Source organism: Myotis lucifugus, unplaced genomic scaffold, assembly GCF_000147115.1.
Source record: "Myotis lucifugus unplaced genomic scaffold, Myoluc2.0 scaffold_477, whole genome shotgun sequence".
Taxonomy (NCBI): Eukaryota; Metazoa; Chordata; class Mammalia; order Chiroptera; family Vespertilionidae; genus Myotis; species Myotis lucifugus.
Window position 1 is genome coordinate 1 of NW_005871525.1, and position 23,544 is coordinate 23,544.

Consider the following 23,544-nt stretch of genomic DNA (forward strand, 5'->3'; position numbering starts at 1 on the left):
GTGCCCTGTAGAAGTCCTGGGTGTGTAACGGGCTCTCTGTGATAGAAAGAGGAGGAGAAGGGGCGCTCCTCAGACCCAGAGAATTCTTGACAAAGATAGTGTTGGATGTGGACTTTGAGATATTTAAGATTTTTACCTGCGATGTAAGGGAAGTGGGCAGTGGGGTGGAGAAAGACATCCTCATTAGGAGAAATAGCACAAGCAAAAATATGGATCCAGGAGGCTTAGAACCGTGTCTAGGAAACAATGAACAGTCCACCTGGGAAGCTGAATTGAAATATCAATGGTGATGAGATCCCCCCGGGGAGTCAGGAGGGCTGGAATCCTGTCCTTCACTTTCAGGAATGAAAATGAACACCTTATTAGACACCAACCCCAACACTGGACCCTCGTATGCTATGTAGTACCGAGTGCCTGAGCGAGTGATGCAGGTGGCCCAAATCACAAGTTCTTTGGCTGCTTTCCCTGTAAGCCCAGACAGCAAGGCCCAGGATAGAAGCCATATCCCACATCCACAATAGAGCCAGGGCAATGGACAGAGAGGGGAGAGTGCAATCAAGGGAGAGCACAAAAGAGAGAAAATGGCAAAGCCTTTGCCCCAATCCCTGTTACAAAAACTCAAGGGTGTACATTAGCAAACAACTACAGAGATGACAACTTTGTGACTGGCAGATTCAATGGAAATTTGGGGGATATTTCATGATTTCAAGATTACTTTCCCCTGCACCAAATGGTACACACCTGCAGGTCATTTTCTTTTTCCTTTGATTTAATCCAAGTTTTGCCTTGAGTTTGTGGATCTATGAGGAGTGGGTATCTGGTGGCCTTCGTCACAATAATGCCATTCTGAATCGAGAGGTCATCTCCTGGTAGGCCCTGCAGTCCCCACTCGCCAATCTGAATGACAGGAAGTGGACATGGCCATTCGAAGGAGAACGAGAAAGCTTTCATTAGTAGTTAAAAGCACCACAATATAAAATAATTTAACATTTGGACATTTATTTTTCCATTGAGAAAGTGCAAGAGGTACCCAGAAAAAAAACCCAAATTTGTAAATGTGAACCAAGTAATATTAAATTTTTTTAAAAAACAGTAATAAATAAATCCTTTCTCTCATGATGCAAGACTAGGTTTAGTTCTGTATGTTATATTTTCATGCTTGAGTTAATATTGTTAAATTGATTATAAGAAGCTTGGTTGCTGAGCATTCGGAGAACACAGGGGCTTAAAATATGGTGAGGCTGGCTTTGTGGGTGGGGTCCAGACTGGCTAAAGGAGGCAGAGATAATGGTTACAGGTGATAAGATGTCAAAGAAGCCATAGCCGGTTTGGCTCAGTCGGCCTATGGACCAAAGGGTCCCAGGTTCGATTCCAGTCAAGGGCATGTACCTCACTTGTAGGCTCCTCTCCAGCCTGGTCGGGGTGCGTGCAAGAAGCAACCAATCCATGTGTTTCTCTCACATTGATATTTCTCTCTGTCTTTCCCTCTCTCTTCCACGCCCCCTAAAAAATCAATGGAAAAACATCCTTGGGTGAGGATTAAAAAAAAAAAAAGAAGAAGAAGAAAAAGAAAGATGTCAGAGGAGATAAGCCCCTGAAACTTCCCCTTCCTGCCCTTGGTTCTGCTTTCGTGGGGTCTGGGGTTGCGTAGCTGGAGGGAGAGAAGTCAGGAGAGACAGATATTATATTGGCAGGAGCTCATCAATGACATTTAAAAAAATATTTCTTTTCCAAAATCAGAGGGAATTGCCAGCCTGCCTCCACGTGTCCATAAAATCACCCAGGATCCAACAAACCAACCAGCCTCCGCCTTCAAAGGCCATAACTAATAAAGAATAGCCTGGCCCACCGAGCCTCACCAGTGACCCACTATATTCAGTACCTGATCGAGTCCCTGTCAGGACCATGTCAACATTGTTTGAATTGGAAAGACTAATTTTTAAGTAGAGAGAACATGCAATTAGTAGCATGGTGTCTCTAGGGCAACTGGGGAGCATATTCACAAATCAGAAAAGCAGCTCATGAAGACAAATGGCCTGGCAAGCGGGTACTGCCACCGGAGCCCGGCAGGGGGCACTGGCAACGGGCAGAGGCGCCCAATTCCCCACGAGGGAGGCTGGGGAGGTAGGTCACACTGTTCCTCGGTGACACGGAGCGTGCTGCTAATAAGGGATCGCTAATGACCAAGAGAAGGTTAATACCAGTGCTTGGGGCCTAGCTAATGTCTGCATTGGCCTGGGATGTTTGCGAGAGCGCGTGGTTTAGTAGGATGGTGTAGGGCTGTCAGGAGAGCTCACTGTCCGCCTGTCTGTAACTCACAAATGGCCTTTTAGTTCACAGCAGTGCAACTGGGACTCATTGGAAAGGAGGATTTCTTAAAATGCAGAGTAACTTTTATACAACAGAGAAAAACCATTCTTGGAGCTCATAAGCATTTTCAAACAATCTTTTCAATTAAATGATAAGAAAAAAAAACAAAACAAAGTAGGTGTACCTTGATTTCTTAGTAAGAAATAAAATGAGACTGAAATTCAAATAATGTGATGAGGACAGAAACACTCACTGTTGGAGGATCCACCAGCATTGAAATGAGATTCAGGTTTTCACTGAAAGGAATCTTCCGCGCCCGCAGCTCCAGCTCCCACAGCTCTTTAAGCAGGTAGTTCCTAAATATCTGATTGAAAGGACCGAGGTAGGAGAGGAATCCGGTGCACAGCAGAATGTCACCCACGAGCCTGTGGAGGAGAAAACACAGTCACCCTCCACAGTGGAAGGAGTTGGAAAGGCCACACGGCTGAGCCTGCGTGGAGATGACAGGTGCCTCACAAAAGGTGCTTCCCTCTCTGTTTCACCGAGAGCGAGAGCGAGAGCGCGGAACTTAAGCTGCAAGCAGTTTCTTGGACGGAGGGATTCGGCGATGGGTATGTGGAAACGCCGCCGGAGAAAGCTCTTCACGGGAGATGGGTTTTACATTCTCTAGCGTCACAAAGAGGTGGCCTTTGGGGTGGTGCCCGAGATGGAGAGCGAGTATAACAAAGACCGAGATGCATACCTGTTAATCTGAGCTTTGAACTCTTTGCTTTGCTGAGTCCATCGGATCTTCTCTCCACTCAGGCCGTCGATGAGGGTGGAGGCTGCCTGCATCTTTTTCCGGCACATGTCGGCATCGTTGAGCAAGTCCTGTGTTCATACAGGAAGAAGGTCTCAAGAACTTCTTAAATCCCTGAATTAAATACCCATTATATTCGCCTGTAAAATACCTGGAGGAATTTCTTAATGTGTAAAATTAATATAATCTAAAAATACCGTGTAAGGGAAACCTTACCTGTTAAATTCTGGTAATTTATTCAGTATATAGTTATTTTACATTACAAAATTTCAAGAAAAGCAATTTTGTAAGCTAGAATACAAATCACATCAATTAAATAGTATTTCTATGGGGGGGGCAATGAGTGGATAAGAACACATATGTATCAATAAAGAAAAATTTTTTTTTAAATAAAATAAAATTTCTATTAAATATTTTCAAAATAGAACCAAAACAATAAAATATAGTGCTTTTAAAAGACTTGGATTTAATAATAATTCTGAGTTCTTTGCAGTTAACCAAGATTTTCCCCCAGAAAATTTCTACACGACAGCCGTGTGCCGCAGGCAGCTTGCATCCGCTCACAAGAGCCAATTGTGAAAGTTGTAGGGAATGTGTGCTGGTGTTAAACAGCCGTTATTAAAAATTAAATTATGTAAACTTATAAGTAAACAAATCATATTAAAAGAAAAGGTAACGGATCACCAAAACCCATCACCTCCTAATTACTTACTCCGTCTCAGTGTTACCTAGTTGGGGTTGCTAGGCCCGCTGTGTCGGCATGGTGGAAATCGTATGTTGTGGTGCTGCTGCTGCCACATGTTTTTCCAAATCTGGGTTCAGTGTCCTCACAATGACAGCGTAAAAGTGGCAGTGATGGGTAGACCCCAGAAGTGAGCAAACCCTCCACACAGGGCCTTGTTCTTCCCCTGGCCCCTGCCTCACAACCAGGCCACCACTTCACATCTGACCTCAGAGGTCGGATCAGGATCCCCAGTTGATGGATAATTGAGGACAATTACCCTCAACTTCACAATTAATAAGTGCCTGAGCGGGACCTGAAGCCCAGTTTCCCAACCGCAAAGTCGGTGCCCTTGGGGCAGGACGTCACAGTTCCCCTTATGGAAAGTGATGGTTAAAAAGTGTCAAAGATCCAAAATAAATAGACATCGCTAGCAGGGAGGGGCATTCAGGTAAATCTTTTCGGTCACACACATGGACCTAATTTCTAAATGCAACATACTGTACACTTGCGTAACATTTCCATACGTTTCCTTCACTTTGGGTACTTAATCTCACCATTTTCTCATTCATTGCCGCATCGAATTTTGCTTGCACTTTATCCAGCTCGGCTTGTTTCTCATCAAGCAGTGCCTGCGCCTTCCCCAGCTCAGCATTGGCGACCGCTAAGCGGCCTTCCTGCTTGGCCAGATTAGCCTTGGAAAAAAGAGGGGGTGATTAGACACCTGACTTCCATCGGTAGGTAAACCACACCCCCCATGATGTTGCCCTAGATGTCTGGAGGTCACCCGTGTCAGTGCTTTCAGCTGGGGAAGCAGAGGGTCTTGAAGACACTTCGTCAAAGTTCTTTTTCTTTTAATTATTCATGTTCACATGGACACTGCAGCAATGTGTAGGAAGGAGAACAAAAATTACCCGTGATTTTACCCAGTGACAGTCTGAGTATCGTATGAAGAGGTTGATCCCTGGCATTTTGATTGCCCCTCCCCCACCTAAGGTAGTAGAATCATTTCCCCTGTCCTTAAAGCCTTTTCGTGAACATCGGTTATATGGCTGCACAATATGCAGTTTGGATGCATCCTTTTCTGTACTCTCAGACACCCCCCCCCCCTTTTAATTGTTATAAGCAATGCTGGGATGAGTACTGTTGGGAATGTAAACATTGTGGATGGTTTCCTTGGTAGAGATTCTTTGAAGTGGAATTACTGCCACAGTAGTTTTCCATCTTTTTCTAAGTCTTACAACATGGTAATTCTATTTCCTTGTACATATAAAGTAATTAATCAGCAAAGTAAGATAGCCCAAGAGCCTTCTGGCATAGAAGTTTTTTGAAAATTTTCTCAATTTCTTTCTCAGTATTTCATTTATTTGAATTTAGCCCTTTTCCCCAGGAAATTTTCACTTCATTTAGATTTTCTAATGTATTTACATAAAACTGTGTATAATTTGCTTTTTAATTACTTAAATCTACACATCTGTGATTATATGGATTTCTCTTTCTATTCTCATTGGTTCTATATTTTCTTCTTGATTAAATTTTCTAAGACTATATTTTGTTTTTGCAAAGCACCATTTAGTTCTAGATTTATTCATTAATTCTACTTTACTCTAATTTTTAATGTTATTTTTATTAGCTCTATTCCACTTTCCTCAAACTTTGTGCATATGTGTGCTTATAAGTGAATATGTACTGGATTTAGTATCTTTGATTCATTTAAGAGCAAAGAACGTATCATTTTACCAACTCAAAAAAGTTTTGGTAGCTAGCTGTTTGTCATCATTTACTAAATAAAAGTGACTGACTTTTTAAAATGTAAACTTTCTAATTTTATTGCTTATTATCAGAGAACAAGGCCTCAGTGATTTTTGCTTCTGGGAATTAAAGCAAGGTCTTCTTTTAGTATTGAACATGGTCTATTTTTGTAAATGATTCTTGGACAATAGCAATCATATTCTTTGTTTATATTTTAAAAAGTTCAAGTAGCAATTCAAACTTTAAAATAATATGGTGTAAACCCTCTCTATAATTAATTTATGCCTACTCAGGATTGGATAAATAATTTGCAGGGCCCCGTGCAAAATGGAAACGTGGGTCCTTGTTCCAATATTATTATGAACATCAACAGGGTGACAGCAGAGCATTCAGCCAAGCGCGGGCCCTTAACACAATGTGCATAGGTCACACCCAGAGAGCCAGCGCTAGGCCCACCCCATCTGTGCTGGAGTGATGTTGTGTGCCACAATCTCAAATTACAATATTATTTTTATTAATCTCCACCTAAAGTAGTAATGAATTTTGCTTTATGTACCTTAATATTATTATATTTAACTATTTATATTATATATTATATTTGGCCGGGTGCACAAAAATTTATGCACTGGGGGGCGGGGGGGTCCCTCAGCCCAGCCTGTGCCCTCTCGAAGTCTGGGACCCCTCAGAAGATTACCACTTGCTGGCTTAGGCCTGTTCCCTGGGGTATTGGGCCTAAGGTGGCAGTCAGACATCCCTCTGGCAGCCCGGGAGCCCTGGGGAATGTCCACTTGCCAGCAGGGAGCAGGCCTAAGCTTCAGTCGGACATCTTTAGCGCTGCTGAGGAGGGAGGAGAGGCTCCCACCACCACCACTGTACTGGCAGCTGGCAGCCTGGCTTGTGGCTGAGCAGATCTCTCCCTGTGGGAGTGCACTGACCACCAGGGGGCATCTCCTACATTGAGCGTCTGCCCCCTGGTGGTCAGTGTGTGTCATAGTGACCAGTCATTCCCAGTAGTTCTGCTGTTAGGGTCAACTTGCATATTACCCTTTTATTATATAGGACAGAGGCCTGGTGCATGGGTGAGGGCCTGTTGGTTTGCCCTGAAGGATGTCCTGGATCAGGGTGAGTGTCCTGCTGGAGTGCCTGGCAAGCCTGGGTGAGGGGCTGAGGGCCATTTTCAGGCTGGCCACACCCCCTTCAGGGAGGGGGGTCCTGCTGGGGTGCCTGGCCAGCCTGGGTGAGGGGCTGATGGCTGTTTGCAGGCTGGCCACAGCCCCTTCAGGATGGGGGTCCCCACTGGGGTGCCTGGCCAGCTTGGATGAGGGGCTGATGGCTGTTTGCAGGCTAGCCACAGCCCCCAGCCACCCAAGCTCCCAGTGGAGGCTGGCTGGAAGCAGGTATCTAGGATTTATTTATCTTCTATAATTGAAACATTGTTGCCTTGAGTGGAGGCCACAGCCAGCCAGGGCAGGCAGGAAGCTTGGCTTCCTCCATTGCCAGGGCAACCAAGCCTCCTGCTTGCTCCAGCTCCGTGGCTGCTGGCCGCCATCTTGGTTGGGTTAATTTGCATATAGTCGCTCTGATTGGCCAGTGGGCATGGCTTGGGGCATAGTGGAGGTGCGGTCAATTTGCATGTTTCTCTTTTATTAGATTAGATTATTACAATTGAGTCTCACTGTAGACTTAATTGTTAGGAATAAAAATTTTGATCACTAAAAAATAACAGCTCTTTTAAGTCTTTTTTTTTTTCTTGAATTCTGAAATTTATGTAACATTTCTCTCTTGGTACCTTTTTGTTTGGGTGTGTTTGCTCTATAGTCTCATCATTTCCCTTTGTTAAAACTTTATTTTTCATTTATTTTCTATTTGTCACGAAGCATAGAGTTTAAAGAGGCAATCCCTTCTATAAGGCTTACTATGAAAACCAGCAACCTGCCCACCTCCTCACCAGTTCCTATTCCACAGAGCAACCACTTTCAACTCTTTCACCTGCACGGGGCTGGGGTGGGCAGCGGGGCTGTGTTTGTCTGGGTGAATTATTTTATGTCTCCTTTGCATTCCTGAGAAAGTCCTTCTGTTCCCTCAGATATGAAGGACAGCCTGGCCCAGCATAGATGTGTGTCTGTTTGTGTGTGTGTGTGTGTGTGGTATTTACCCTCAATACTTAAATTACATCCTTGAGAAGGTCTTTTTGTTCCCTCAGACACGGAGGGCAGCTTGGCCAGATACTGAATCCTCGGAGCAGGGCAATGTCCTTCTCACTACTCTACGTGCGTTTTTCATTCTGTTCTAGTGTTAGGCTGGTGGGAAGTCTGTGGCACCCTGAAGTCTCTACTTTTGTAATCATTCTTTTAAATTTTGTTTTATTGTGTCTTAGATGCATAAGAGTGTCCCTTTCTGTCTTTGAAATGTAAAACATTTCTAGGCAGTGATACAAATTTTTATAAATTTTGTTTGGAATATAGCAACCAAATTCAGTCTCCAAACCTTATCCCCAAACTTCAAAGAAATGGCAAGTGCTCTTCTGCTAGTATGACAGCTTGGTTATTATTCCCAGTAAACTCCTTCCCTGTCCAAGGTAACAAGCTGGTTCCAGTGTCTTGCCTGAGATGCCTAAAACATGTAACAGACGTAAAAACGGCGCGAGACGGTGAGACGGTGAGCGGGCAAACAGAAAAAGAGGAAAACGTTGGCCACCGGGACATCTACCTTGACTCGTCAGAATGATGCCTTGCCTGTTAAACAGCAGTAACACGAAGGCTTGGTGTTACAGAGCACCGAGTCACTGGGAGAAGGAAGGAAACGTACCTTCAGGGGCAGCACCTCCCTGTTGATGCCATAAAATATTGCCATAGCGAGTGTCCAGGACAGCAGACCGGCCACATTCCCACAGACTTTTTTGGCACTTTCAAAAGTGTAATCATCCATATTAAAATACGGCTGCAGCAACTCCACCGTCTCTTCGTTGATGGTGTCCTTGGGGAACTGCTGCAGGCTCCACAGGAACCCCGTGGCGCTCATCAGCTGCAAAACACCAGCACCGCAGGTCTGCAAGGAGGTACCTGCCCGCTCCCCAGCCAGGCTGCTCCAGAGTAACAGCGGATTGGCTGCACCATACAAACCAAGACTAGGACAGGGGCCAGCCTAAATCTGTGAACTGCAAACTGTCCTCTCATTTCTAAAGATCAAAGTTCCCCTGAAGCATCCATCTTAGATAAAAACTGCTGTTTGAAATGTTCACCCTGCTATTTTGGCTTCTGTAAACACTTGCTTGCTTAAATAATAAGGAAAATAAGACGACTCCCATTCCAGAGGGGCCATAAACTACGCCCCAGACAGAGTTGTCAGTGCTGACACCAGGCCAAGCCTTGGGATATGGTCGCACGGCCCCTTCCCAGCACACAGGCCTTCTTTCTCAGAAGGCCCGGAAGTCTCCTTCCAAATTTGGGAGACAAAGGACTGGAAAAAGTATAAATAGAGAGAGTTTCCTCCATGTTGGGGGGCCCAGAATTTGAAAGACACGTTTTTCTCTGAGCCTGCGCAGAATTTATAATTAAAATGTCACTCCCTTTCTCTAAGCATGGCTTGGTTTTTCTCCAGTCACCCGTAACACCCCCAGCTTCCTGTCCAGGGAGTGCATTTAAATGGGTTGACATCGGGACTGCCAATACTGGCCACTGGTTCTGGACAGACTGTGCAGAAAGCAAGCGTTCAGCCTAAACCTCTTTCCCTGCTTACATTCTGGAAGATGCAGAGTAAGAGACACTGCTCGATAACAGCGGTCGACTTTCACCGGCCAGCCTGTGTGGCCTGTATCGAGTGCCCAGGCTGAGGACACCCGAGCGCCGCACGGGGCCTATAAAATAGATTCCACTTACTTTCAGCGACTCTCCCCATGACGGCTTGCAGCAAGGTTTTTCTGGATCCATAGTAACAGGATCAATTTTCTTTTGAAAGAGTAACAGAACGCAGTCCATGATTCTCATAATAAGATGCGGGGGCTTTGCAAGTTTCCTGACCGTGGCAATGTCGTTTGGTTTGATAGTCTGTATTGGGGGTGAGGAATCAATATTTTTGTTGTTATTGAGCAGTGTTCATAGTCATGTGGCAATCTAATACTTATAAATAACAAAAGCAGAGAACTTTAAAATGCATTTTCTCCCCAAACCCTGACATTATCGCCTTAACCATTTGCATTCCAAGATTTTTTCCTAATAGTTCTTTCACTGTGATTCTAGGATTTATGCTTATTTTAGTGTTGTTTTTCCCCTCTATTGCCCTCAACTAGTTCCTTGGAATATCACTACCATTCATTGCCCACCCAGCAACCCGCCCACCCCAGGCCTTTGTTAGCAACAAGCCTCAGTGATGGGAAACAGTTAGATAACTTGCATCTTCAAAGCACAGAGACTATCTTATGTGTGGATAACGAAGAGGAGCAAGGCTGGAGTAGCAGAAGCCTCACCTCAGGCCTGCACTTTGAGGGCTGCCCTACCCATGGAAGGGGGAGGAATTCAAAGGAGACAAAGGAAGTTATTATAACACCTGCTTCCTAAAAATGTTTTTTGACAATTTCTGTATGTGAGCTGGGTTTCGAATAAGTCATTACCAGACATTCAAAGCAAGAAGGACCGGGACATCCCATAAATCAAGAAAATCTCCTAAGACCCATTTGATTCCGTGATCTCTCTCTCTCTCTCTCTCTCTCTCTCTCTGTCTCTCTCTCTCTCTCTGTCTCTCTCGTCATCATGGAATCCATAAAGGGAGTGGGGATGAAGAATGTGCCCTGGTCACTGTCACAATTTTATTAAATGATTATCATAAATCTATTCATTCATATAACAACTACAGCCATTCTCCCATATAAAACAAACAAACACAAATAGCCCTGTCCTCATATTTTTCCAAGACAGAGAGAGAAAACACAGTTACCCTAAACTAGGATTATATGTCATAACAGAAGCTCAGGGGTGATGGGCAAATAAAGGAGAGCAGGGAGACCAACATTTTCTGGACGTGGTGAGGTCTGAGCCTGGTCTTAAAGATTGACTCTTACTAGGCAATGGAGGCAGGTGAAGCATTCCTGGCAGAGGGAGAGACTCATTTAAACACCATGATTTTCCAAAGGCCTAGAGCTTTTTCTGTGTGTCTGGTCATGTTGTGTGGGGACATACAACGAGAGTTCAAGTAGTAGAGAGAAGCCAGCTTAGCCACAGCAGCAGCAGCAGCACTAATATTCATCGAGTGTTTTCCACTTGCCCAGCAAACAGCACACATGACCATTAACGTTTACACTGACCCTCCAAGGATCAGTGAGGAGTTACAATCCCCATGGAGACTCACGGAAGGTTAGTCAATTTACTTAAGTGGTGGCCCCAAGAGGCAGATGCCGGTGTGCCTGCCTCCGAAGCTGTGCCCTCAGAGCCCTGGACGCCTGGCTGGGGACTTATCCTGAGAGCAACGGGAACCACATGGGAATTTCAAAGGGGCTCATGACAATCTGAACAGGGTTCTAAGTGATCTGAATCCCTTGTGCATGGCTTAGGCCAGTGATGGCGAACCTATGACACGCATGTCAGAGGTGACACGGGAACTCATTTTTTGGGTTGATTTTTCTTTGTTAAATGGCATTTAAATATATAAAATAAATATCAAAAATATAAGTCTTTGTATCATAAATCTATTCATTCATATAACAACTACAGCCATTCTCCCATATAAAACAAACAAACACAAATAGCCCTGTCCTCATGGGCTGTCTATGGTTGCAAATATCAAAAAATTTCTATATGTGACACGGCACCAGAGTTAAGTTAGGGTTTTTCAAAATGCTGACACCCCGAGCTCAAAAGGTTCACCATCACTGGCTTAGGCATTAATCACCAGTACAGTTCCCAGTTCTCATGGAAAGCCGATTTACAGGATGCAAAGAGTAAGTTACAGGATGTAAAGACTTAAAAAAATTAGAACTTGGAAAACTTGATCCGTGGAAAGGTTTGTTTCCAGACTCAGTTTCGTGATTACAAAACTTCTAGTTATTTCATGCCGTGGAATGCAGTGCTGCAAGCAATTGTGTGGGGGGGACAGCAACGCGCTACTCACATTCAGGGCTGCTTCCGCCTCCTCCAGGGCAGGCTTAGCGGCCTCGAGTTTGCTCTCAGCTTTTACTTTTTCACTGTCAATTTCATCCACAATTTTTTGGGCTTTGTCTTTCACCTCCTGCACCTCGTTTTTCACCTTGGCTGAAGCCTGAGCACTTACTGTGACTTCTGCTAACACCTGTTAAATTGAGGAAACACACGAGAACAAACAGAAACCTCAGAGCAGCATTTACAGATTTGAGTACTGAGAGAATATTCATTCACTAAAATGTAAAACATGAATAAGAGCAAGTTGATTCCCCATCTAAGATATATATGCTTATTTTAGTCCTCACCCAAAGATGCTTTTATTGGTTTTTAGAGAGAGATGTGAGAGAGAAATATGGATCCATTGTCTTTCTTATGCACTCCGACCAGGGATCGAACCCACAACCTAGGTATGTGCCCTGACTGGGAATTAAACCTGCAACCCTTTTGGTGCATGGAACAACACTCCAACCAACTGAGCCACCGGGCCAGGCTGAGTCATCTATATTTTAAGGTGTATTAAAGTACACCTTAAGCAGTCCTTGCAGTCTGTTATTTCCTAAGCTTTCTTCAGGCTTAGAATATATAAATAAACTAGAGGCCCCGTGCACAGATTTGTGCGGTGGGAGGGAAGGGGTCCCTCAGCCTGGCCTGCGGGGATCGGGCCTAAACCGGCAGTCAGACATCCCCGAGGGTTGTAGCAGTGAGTGAAGTGGCAGGAAGACGGGGAGGAGCCCGAACCAGGCCGGGCACCGCCCGGCTCTGTGCTCGGCGCTCTCGCCACGCTCTCGCTGCTCCTTAGCATTGCTGCAGAGGTGGGAGAGGCTCCTGCCACTGCTACTGTGCTCACCAGCTGTGAGCCCAGCTTCTGGCTGAGTGGTGTTCCCACTGTGGGAGTGCACTGACCACCAGGGGGCAGCTCCTGCATTGAGCATCTGTCCCCTGGTGGTCAGTGCATGTCACAGCTAACGGTTGTGGTTGTTCAGGTTGTTCCAGTCATTCTATCATAACAGTCATTTAGGCTTATAGATAGATAGATATTTAACCTTTCAGAAAAATGGTATTTCTACTGTATGTAATTTCTAAAAATTAAAACAACATAAGTAAGTGTAATGGAGTAAGATCAGAAACCATATTAAGCTTCATGTAAATAACAATAAAAATAGCTCATATTTTGCTAAGTGCCTACCATATGCCAGAACTTTGCTAAGGGCCTCTCTTGACTCTCTCCTTTCAGCAACTGGATAAAGGTCAAGATTTAAGTATCAATTCCTACCTGGCCCTCAGGGAGTGGAAGTGGACACAGCCTGGGGGGTGGGGGGCGGTAGATAAAGGAGCAGCACCATGTCCCTACCCCCTGGGAGGAGTATCCTTTTTTTTTAACTTCACCAGCTCCTCCTCTTATTTTTCCCCTGCTTGACACGAGCTTCAGATGAGACTTGGGGCATCCTAGAAACCTAGAGTATGCAGGGACCTTACCACATATAACTACAGTCAAGCAGAAGTGTCATAAACAGATGAGGGAGAACAAGAGAGACAGAGCCAGAGAAGAAAGAACAGCCTTAGACCTGGTGGGCTAGACTAGCTTAGGTATGCCTTGGTATGAGTTAAACAAAATATCTAATGGTCGTTGGGAACATTATCTTACCAGAAATAGTCTAAGTCTATACCCTGTAAGCTTCTAAATGCTTTTTCTCTAGTTTGGAAAAATGTTCCTCACTGCTCGGGATAAAACAAATGCAAACTCACTTCATCTGCTTTCACAGACGCCACTTCCAATTCCTTCTCCTTCACTGCGAGGTCCTGCGAGAGCTTCGCAACCGATTCGCTTGCCTCCATGAGCTTGTCAAGACCTTTACAAACACACACGTGTACACGCTTGCTGAGTCTATGAATCCCCCTCCATCAAATATTTATTCAACATTTACTACTCATAAGGCACCATATAAGTACTATAACAAACACAAGGTAATTAATTATGGACAAATGCTTTAAAAATGCACCTATCTTAGGAGCAACAACCCTGACCATATTTCTGAGAGCTTCAGCAGGGGGTGAAGAAAATTGCTCTGGTGGGAGAACATCATCTGGCCACACTGAAGGGAAGTCACAGGGCCGCACTGAGAAAGTCGGTTATTGGACTTGCTTGAGAAACGTGCTTGACAAACCTACGCTCCCCTGGGCTTTGCAAGCAATTTGTGGCTGTCATTTGTTGCCTTTGAATCCTATTGCCGCTGAGATGGCAAACGAGACGCATAATCTAGTAACATTTTTGTTGTCCTCTTCACTATAAAAACAAAAATAACCGCTAAAACCCGTGCACCTGGCTCTGTGGCTTTCAACACACTGGAGAGGACAGCAACCAACCAGCTTTCTCACATCCCAACTGGGTTCTAGGCAGAGGTGTTTAGCGAATGTTTAGCATCTGGTCTCTTGACGGGGGAGGGGAAGCACTCATTTGTATGTTTCCGGCGTCCATGGTGTAAATACTCCCACGTGGCTGATGTCAAGCTACCGAGAGATTCTCAGAGGCACACTGAGATATTTCTACCAGGCAGGTAGAATGGACATAACCTCAAGAACAATAATAATAGCAAAACAGAGTAAAAACAACTCAGAAGTGATATGTTTTGAGTAGCTTTTGCCTTCGCTTTTAATATACTTTATTTAATTGTAAGTTTATATGTAATTTAATTTTAATAAAGGCTGAGTTTAACAACCAGATCAGACAATTCCTAACTAACCCCGGCTCCAGTGAGCCAGCGCATGGGGTCAGCACCGAGCTGGTCCTGAGCATCACGCAGAGCCGCTGCGGGAAGGTGAGCGAGAGGACAGCGAGGAGCTTTCTCCCGCTGCTCCCAGCACCCCTTAACTTCCTGCCCTTGAGCTCAGTTAGGCTCCGTGACCCGGTTTTGTGTAGGAGAAATAAAAGGACAGCACTAACGTATTTTGGAGTGTGTGGGTCAGATGCTTTCTGGACCTATAATTGATTCCGATTTCTATTTTTTCTACTTATATGTACTGAACACTCAGAAAACCATCACTCAAGTAAACTCTCTCTTTTTGTTTTTGTTTGTTTGTGTTTTGCCTTTTCCGTTGTTAGAAATTTGAGAAGCATTAACTTCACAAAGTTTATACAAATTGAGGGAAATTGCAATGAAACCAGAAATTGAAATTGTGGTCAGTTCTCAAGAGCTGGCTATTCCCCAAGTGACCGTGGTCACTCGCTGCCCAACCAGTGGTCCCAGAGTTGAAGGAGTGGGGGGGAGAAATGGTCTAGAGAAAAACAGGCCACCTGCTTGGATTTTCTTCCGCCCAGAGTTTCTGGACAGGTCAAAGCAGCCGTAAGCGCCTTTCCTCAAATACTCCGTTACTAACAATAAAGTCCGTCCTTCCTTTTCAATCACAACAGCAGCCACCAAACACAATATTGGGGTCCCTATCAAACAAGCCCGTACAAATCCCATGCTGCTTACCAATATTCATCCGTTCAGCCTGCTCATTGATAAATTTCACCTTTTCCGTGTAAATGTTTTTATAACCGTTTATAAACGAGAGGTAAGATTTGGGAGTCACGTGCGCTCTCCGGCGGTACCTGAAAGGGAAACAGAGTGAGCTTCGTCGCTGCGTCCCGTGGCCTGCCACACAGGTCGGAGCCCCTGCTCTTGCCACGAGAGCGAGTCACTGGTAGGGAGGCAGGGAATGTGAGTGGTTTCCCTGGAGATGAGATGGTGAGATCATTAAATATCTATCTTGACTTTTTTGGGGTTGTTTCCTCGTCTGGGGAACTGATGGGGGGGGGGGGGAATCACTGCTCTACACCTGCCAGAATTTTGTGAAGATAAAAAATATATATAAATAGCAAGTGTGCTTTGCAAACTTTAAGATTCTGTGCAGATATCAGGGATAAGTGAGGTGGTTGAAGTGTCTTCTTCTCGACTGATATTGGCTACACACCTCTTCACAGCCAGGCAGCAGCTGGTGGTCGCCTCCGGGGGCCCACCAGCTGCTCCCTGCACACCTTGGGCTGCCCTTAAAATCAAAGCAGCCACGCTTGATTCAACACTCACCTCCTTATGGGCTTAGCATAGCGATTATATTTAACAATAGAAATAAATAAAAATAATAATTTTATACGGAAGAAACTCAAGTCAGAGAACTCCACACATACATAAAGTCATTTTACCTTTTAGATTAATTTTGTACTTTTGGCTTTCAGAAGATTTTTGACATTAAAAATATTTCAAGAACTTGGCATATAGATGACTATCATTAAAGTGTTATGAAAATATTACATTCAGAATAAGCTTCTACCGCCGGAGAGGATATGAAAAATACACCAAGTTTTTCAAAAATAGACATGGGTTTCTGTAGCTCTGTGAAAGTGAGGATGTCTCTCTACAGGTAACAGTAGCAGGAGGAGTTCAAATGAGGTAGAAAGAAAATCGTCCTCACAGTAAAAATGAGTGCGCATGAACTCACCAGAAGATCATCTACAACTAACAGTTCAGGAGGGGTGGTCTAGGTAGGGTTTCTCATACCCTTTGCGAGATAGGGACCCCCTGGAAAATCAGTGAGATGGAACCCAGAGGGTCCCTCTGCAGAAGAACAGACATGGTCTTTCTGGCGGGTCCAGCACCCCTGTGGCCCACCCGCTAACCCTGAGGGAGAAGCCCACTGCTCCAGAAATGCAGGCCGGCCCAGCGACATTCACATCTGTCAGTGGAACACAGAGACGATCATGCTGGGGGGAGGGGAGGTGAACTTCTAAACTGTTGACACCAGCTTTCACATATGAGTCGCTTCTCCTACAGTCAATTACAATTTTGTTTCACAATTATTTGGCCTAAAAACATGATGAAACAGGCATCACTTGATCAGACTAAGTGATGCAAATACAAAACCTAAGTGTTCTTGTAACAGAAGGCAGCGATGAAGCTTTAAAACAGCGCACTTCTTTAATCACAATAAATAATGCACTTGAACAAGAAACTAATTTTAAATGGTTTGTGATGAATAGTTAAGTCATTTTGGGGAAAAAAAATTAAGTACACAAAATAAAGTGATTCATTAAGCATGTGTTACTTTGAGGCCTAGAAGGAAGGAGGTACTTAAATATGGACACTAGTTAATTTTTAAATCTCGTTTTTTTACTACCCTTTCAATCCATAACCACTGGAAAATCAAAGCAAGAAAAAATGTAAGTGCTGCTGGGACCCTGAGCTCAGTCCGCACGAGCCCTTTCCTGGATGTTCCAGGCGATTCCTCCCAGGAGGGAACTTAGTGGTCCTGCAGCTCTCGTGCGTATGCCACGTCACCTACCTTTGGAAATAACTTTCACAGTTCTCTGAAACCATGTCATGGAAGAGGCCCATCGTTTCCACAACTTGTCTTTTGGTGTCAGCAGAGCAGACGATATTATAGCCTGAAAGGAAGTAGGAGGCCACGGCGACCAGCGCCTCCCTGGGCCAGCGACTGAACCAGTCCATAGTGCAACCTGATATCAAGCCAGGAAATTTCAAAGACCGGGCGCGGAACTTCTCGCCAACCTATCACAGCAAAGTCAGGAAGCATTAGAGACACAAGCGGATTATAACTTGGCTAGAGAGAGTTGTGTGTGCATGCTGAGTCAACGGTGTGACATCACAATTTTTTAAAACTCTTGGGCTGCATTAATAGATAAAGTGTCCAACCAGGGGGGTGAGGGCATGAACGGGAGTGGGGTGGTGGTGGGGGGGCAAAGGAGGGGGATAAGGACACATATGTAATACCTTAATTCAGTGGTTCTCAACCTGTGGGATGTCAGTAGTGGTAACTCTGACATCTACTTAGAGCTCACGGAACCCTCCCAACCCTTCTCTAGTCCTCTGTTAGATTCTGAGCCAATCATCTCATCAGAGAAGGTAGACAAACTACCTGACTACATTTAGATCAGTAGCTCCTCCCACACGGACATGGTAGAATAAGCACTCACTGGAGAGAAGCAGAGCACCACATGCAAGTTCCTCCTGGACCTCGAGATGAAGTACTCGTACAGGTTGTCGAAGGTGGGAGGGTGGCGGGGCAGCTCCCTTTTCATCACCGCGATCAGACCCTGGGTGATCTCGTCTATCTCATCCCGCGCAAACAAGTTGGAGATCTTCGAGGAATGGACAGACAGTGTTCTGTGCTTTCAGGGTTCCCACAGCCAGTTCACTGCCAGAGTCTGGTCCTCTTCCCCTCCCCTCTCCCCCTTCATGTCGTCTTTTCTTCCTATTTTCTTTCTGCATCTCCACAGTTAAACTGCTGGTTTGCCAGAGATTATCAAGATTGCAACCATTTATTGAGCAGACTGAGCTGTTTAACCAGGAGCAAATTATGTTTCTTTCCCCTTGTCGAAATAGCTATCACTAAAACGCAGTCTCTCCGCCGTGGTGATCGTTCCTTTAACACGTCCAGTGCTGCCCTCTGTCCTCTGAGTCACTGTCAGGCTCAGTTCTGGCCCCACGCTGGTTAGCCAGCTCATGGCCAACAAGCATCCACCGACACCAGAGGGCTGGGAAGCGTGAACACCGCGGCCTGACGTTAGGAAGGGTGTGCGCGCAGGGCTGGCATCTGGGACCCTGGCTTTGGAATGTCTCCCCCATTGCTCACTGATAGGTTGTTCCACTGCGCCCAGACTGTTTATGCAAACACTGGGATAGATGGTGAACATCTGCGTTCCTCCTGGGAGTCTGCGATTTGGGCAGCTGTGGCTGGGCAGGGAGTGACCACATGGCCAGCGCCAGTGACGGCATCGGCCTCTGAGCCCCAGACAGGCTCCCTGAAGGGCAGTGCATGTGGGTGGCTCTTCGCTGCGGCGGGAGAAGCACCCCCCAATGGCCCTCTGGCGGGAACAGAAGCAGCCTGCACGTGGATTTCTCCAGATCCACCCAATGTGTCTCTGTCTTTGCTCATCTGGCCGTGACTCCCTACTGTGTTGCTTTCATAAATGTTACGCCTAAGTCCTTCTAATGAAGTACCACGCGTGGGAGGGGTCGTGAGGGCGCTGATACAGTGGGGTCAGAAGTGGTAACTCTGACATCTACTTACAGCTCACGGAACCCTCCCAACCCTTCTCTGGTCCCATTAGGGAGGGGGGTGGGTGCGGGGGTGGATAGATAGGTACTTTGCTACTCCTGAAATAAATCATAGGATCAAATTGGAGACTAAAGAGGCAAATAAGCAATCGTATTTAAAATGGAACAAAGCGTACAAAACAAGCTGGAGACAGGCAGCATTAATTTCACAGGAACTTCAAAAAACTGGCCAAATCTCATGTGTTAATCACTTCTGAAGTGAAACGTGTGTAACCATTGGCCTCACTTGCTAAAGGTTGTTGAAGGGTCACTGCTGTTTCTACTCAAATAGAATGTACATTTAAAAAAACATGAGGGTTTTTTTTCTCCACTTTTGAGACCTAGTCTGGTCCTCTTCCCCTCCCCTCTCCCCCTTCATGTCGTCTTTTCTTCCTATTTTCTTTCTGCATCTCCACAGTTAAACTGCTGGTTTGCCAGAGATTATCAAGATTGCAACCATTTATTGAGCAGACTGAGCTGTTTAACCAGGAGCAAATTATGTTTCTTTCCCCTTGTCGAAATAGCTATCACTAAAACGCAGTCTCTCCGCCGTGGTGATCGTTCCTTTAACACGTCCAGTGCTGCCCTCTGTCCTCTGAGTCACTGTCAGGCTCAGTTCTGGCCCCACGCTGGTTAGCCAGCTCATGGCCAACAAGCATCCACCGACACCAGAGGGCTGGGAAGCGTGAACACCGCGGCCTGACGTTAGGAAGGGTGTGCGCGCAGGGCTGGCATCTGGGACCCTGGCTTTGGAATGTCTCCCCCATTGCTCACTGATAGGTTGTTCCACTGCGCCCAGACTGTTTATGCAAACACTGGGATAGATGGTGAACATCTGCGTTCCTCCTGGGAGTCTGCGATTTGGGCAGCTGTGGCTGGGCAGGGAGTGACCACATGGCCAGCGCCAGTGACGGCATCGGCCTCTGAGCCCCAGACAGGCTCCCTGAAGGGCAGTGCATGTGGGTGGCTCTTCGCTGCGGCGGGAGAAGCACCCCCCAATGGCCCTCTGGCGGGAACAGAAGCAGCCTGCACGTGGATTTCTCCAGATCCACCCAATGTGTCTCTGTCTTTGCTCATCTGGCCGTGACTCCCTACTGTGTTGCTTTCATAAATGTTACGCCTAAGTCCTTCTAATGAAGTACCACGCGTGGGAGGGGTCGTGAGGGCGCTGATACAGTGGGGTCAGAAGTGGTAACTCTGACATCTACTTACAGCTCACGGAACCCTCCCAACCCTTCTCTGGTCCCATTAGGGAGGGGGGTGGGTGCGGGGGTGGATAGATAGGTACTTTGCTACTCCTGAAATAAATCATAGGATCAAATTGGAGACTAAAGAGGCAAATAAGCAATCGTATTTAAAATGGAACAAAGCGTACAAAACAAGCTGGAGACAGGCAGCATTAATTTCACAGGAACTTCAAAAAACTGGCCAAATCTCATGTGTTAATCACTTCTGAAGTGAAACGTGTGTAACCATTGGCCTCACTTGCTAAAGGTTGTTGAAGGGTCACTGCTGTTTCTACTCAAATAGAATGTACATTTAAAAAAACATGAGGGTTTTTTTTCTCCACTTTTGAGACCTACCTCCCCTGAAGATAGCAGGTTGTTAAGATATTCTAGAAAAGCCTCATCTTTTATTTCATTGTCAGTAAAGATGAAGGTGATGCCTTTTCCTTCAGCCCCCGCAACTTTGTACAAAACTTTTAAGTCTTCTGTTAGGTTAGTCACATTATAAGACCTAAAAACAGAAGTGGTAAAAAAAAAAAATTTTAAATTACAACATATATATAGTCTTAATTTATCTCAAAATTCAATAAAGCCCATGATGATTAGAGCATAAATCTGCACCTGCTGCAAGAGATATTAAGTAACAATGTCTGCTAAAAACACAGAGATTAGCCTGGCCACCGTGGCTCAGCGGTTGAGTGTCAACCTATGAACCAGGAGGTCACAGTTAAATTCCCGGTCAGGGCACATGCCTGGTTGCGGGCTGGATCCCAGTAGGGGGCGTACAGGAGGCAGCTGATCAATGATTCTCTTTCATCGAAGTTTCTATCTCCCTCTTCCTTCCTCTCTCTCTAAAAATAAATAAAAATATATATTCTTAAAACCACAGAGATTAGCATAAAACAGCTGTATGTTACGGTTCCAAACACATGTTCTATTTAACCTGAGAAGTGAGGACTGGGGAACTGACCATCAGTGGCTCACGAAGAATAACTGGGACAGGGAAATGAACTTTCATTCCCTGCAATCGGACAGTCCTCAGCCACAGATTTTGCCCAAAGGGCGAATATGTATAGCATCTAAAACAAATTTGAAACTTGGATGAGTTTGGACTGATAAAAAAGTAAACACAAATTATAAATAAAATCAGTGATTAGTGATATATAGTGGTAATTTGGGCATCTCTCTGAGTGGCTAGATGCAGAGAAAGCCTACAGAAAAGATGCATTGTGCAGTGTGGTATAGATAACAGAAATGCCATCATTGTGTGGTTACGGATTACGAAAAGAAGACCTTGGTCTCTGTTTTTCTGTTTCCTACTGAACGTGTGTGCTGCCGAGCTGGTGTGAGTGTAAAAATGAAGCAGACACTTTCTCGAGTGTGCGTGTGAATCTTCATGAGTAAGCGGAGGACAAAGACCATGAAGAAACCCCACTTGAAGGAGGTTTTGCAGTGCAAGGAACAGGGGGTTTCATGGAAGCCACGGGGTGTACTGGGGAGACTATGGACCTCGGAACCAGAAGGGCCTGGGTTCAAATCCCCTTTCTGCAGCTTTAGGAACGTTCCTTCACATTCCTCAGACCCGTTTCCTCATCTGAAAAACGAAGGGAACACCTATTTGTAAAGGTTGCTGTGGGCATTAGAGATGATGTAGCTTGAGTGAACCTATCCGTGGTCGGCAAACCGTGGCTCGCGAGCCACATGCGGCTCTTTGGCCCCTTGAGTGTGGCTCTTCCACAAAATACCAAGTGCAGGCACGCACGTACAGTGCGATTGAAACTTCGTGGCCCATGCGCAGAAGTCGGTATTTTGTGGAAGAGCCAGTATTTTGTGGAAGAGCCACACTCAAAGGGCCAAAGAGCCATGTGTGGCCTGCGAGCCGCGGTTTGCCGAGCCGCAGTTTGCCGACCACCGAATGAACGAGGAGCTGGTTTTTACGCTGGGAGCATCAGCTAGCTACCCTCCGCTGAGGGTAAAAAGGCTTTGTGACCCGGCTATGCAAGAGGCCAATCTCAACAGGCTTTGCTTTCCTGACCCACCAACACCCACCAGCAGTGCATTGCCACAGGATGTTTGAAATATCCGTGACGTCTGTTTTGAAATGAAATAGAAGGTGTTTGAAAATAGAATTCAACTGTTTTCATTAGCAAAAGGAACTCCATCAAACAGCACATACATTCCTTTAAAATAAATCCCGAGACGGAATTCATTAAAGAGACGCTTTACTGAGACGCCACTGCACCTGTGGGCAGAGCCCAGCCACACCTTCCTGCAGGGGCCGTGCAGGTGCTGCTCTCAGACGCTCTCTGACAGGCCAGTCTCTGAAGGGCCCAGGCATTGAGGTCTCAGAGCCACTTTGGCTGTTTTTGTTTGTGTGCGTCTGTGTGTGTGTGTGTGTTTTAATGATTTTTATTGATCTTTTAGAGAGAGAGGGAGGGAGAAGGAGAGAGGGTTTTTTAATTAAACGGACTGTTATGTATTGTTTTTGTGATACAAGGACACATTCACAACACACCCCTCTCTAGGTCCTGACCCCTCTCCTCTCGTTTCTTTCATAGCTAAGCTTCTCGAGGAGTTTCTAAACTTGTCTCTGCTTCTTCACTTCTTTAAAGCGACGTGGCTTCTGCACCATCCACTCCACTGAGAGGTTTGTTTTTTAAAAAATATTTTTATTGATTTCAGAGGGAAGGGAGAGGGAGAGAGATAGAAACATCAATGATGAGAAAGAATCATTAATTGGCTAACTCCTGCACGCCAAACACTGGGGATCAAGCCCGCAACCCAGGATGTGCCCTGACTTGGAATCGAACCCTGACCTCCTGGTTCATAGGTGGACACTCAACACTGGGCCACACCAGCTGAGCTCCACTGAGAGTTTTGACACGGTGACTGTTAGATACCACTTTTCATACCCCAGAGAAATTAACTATAGAAAAACATGTTGTCTGTTTTACGTTATCTTACCTGGTTAACGTTATCTGGAATATCTGATACCCGGCTATGAAAGAGGCCAATCTCGACAGGCTTTGTTTTCCTGACCCACCAACACCCACCAGCAGTGCATTTCCACATGAGGTTCGAATTATTCGTGAAATCTGTTTTGCAATAAAATAGAATTTATTTGAAAATAGAATTCAACCATTTTCCTATCCTTGCACTAAATGGGCCCAAGATTTGACCATATACTTCCAGATTATATTAAACCTTTTCTTTTTATGATCTATCTCAGAATGTCAAAAATTAAAGTTCATGTTGATTTATTTGACTCAAATTATTTCCCTGCCCATCTATATTTTCAACATGAAAAACAGACCAAACGATCTTTCCTGTCCTATTTCAAAACTATTCTGTGTTTGTGTGGATTTTTTTTTCTTTTTACTTTTCAAATGAATGGATGGTGGAGCTGCACTTGCCAATCTGCACAAAGTGTAGATTCACTGGCTTATTACTCACCAGTCTAACACCTGACTTACTAGACAGCTAGCTCTCCCACGAATACTACCTCTATCAT

At 45.3% G+C, this 23,544-nt stretch overlaps 1 protein-coding gene across 1 annotated transcript in view; it reads right to left on the reverse strand.

Moving 5' to 3' along the window:
* Positions 1-741: 741 nt before the first annotated feature.
* The window catches only part of DNAH8 (dynein axonemal heavy chain 8), a gene marked incomplete at its 3' end in the record, with an annotated part of 184,666 nt that continues 161,863 nt past the window's right edge, over positions 742-23,544 (reverse strand). Inside the window, 13 exon segments of the mRNA XM_014445658.1 lie at positions 742-897; positions 2,564-2,735; positions 3,053-3,180; positions 4,388-4,525; positions 8,391-8,606; positions 9,461-9,628; positions 11,685-11,861; positions 13,460-13,563; positions 15,187-15,305; positions 17,033-17,259; positions 17,685-17,849; positions 20,391-20,544; positions 22,998-23,128. Coding sequence (XP_014301144.1) covers positions 742-897; positions 2,564-2,735; positions 3,053-3,180; positions 4,388-4,525; positions 8,391-8,606; positions 9,461-9,628; positions 11,685-11,861; positions 13,460-13,563; positions 15,187-15,305; positions 17,033-17,259; positions 17,685-17,849; positions 20,391-20,544; positions 22,998-23,128 — 2,055 coding nt within the window.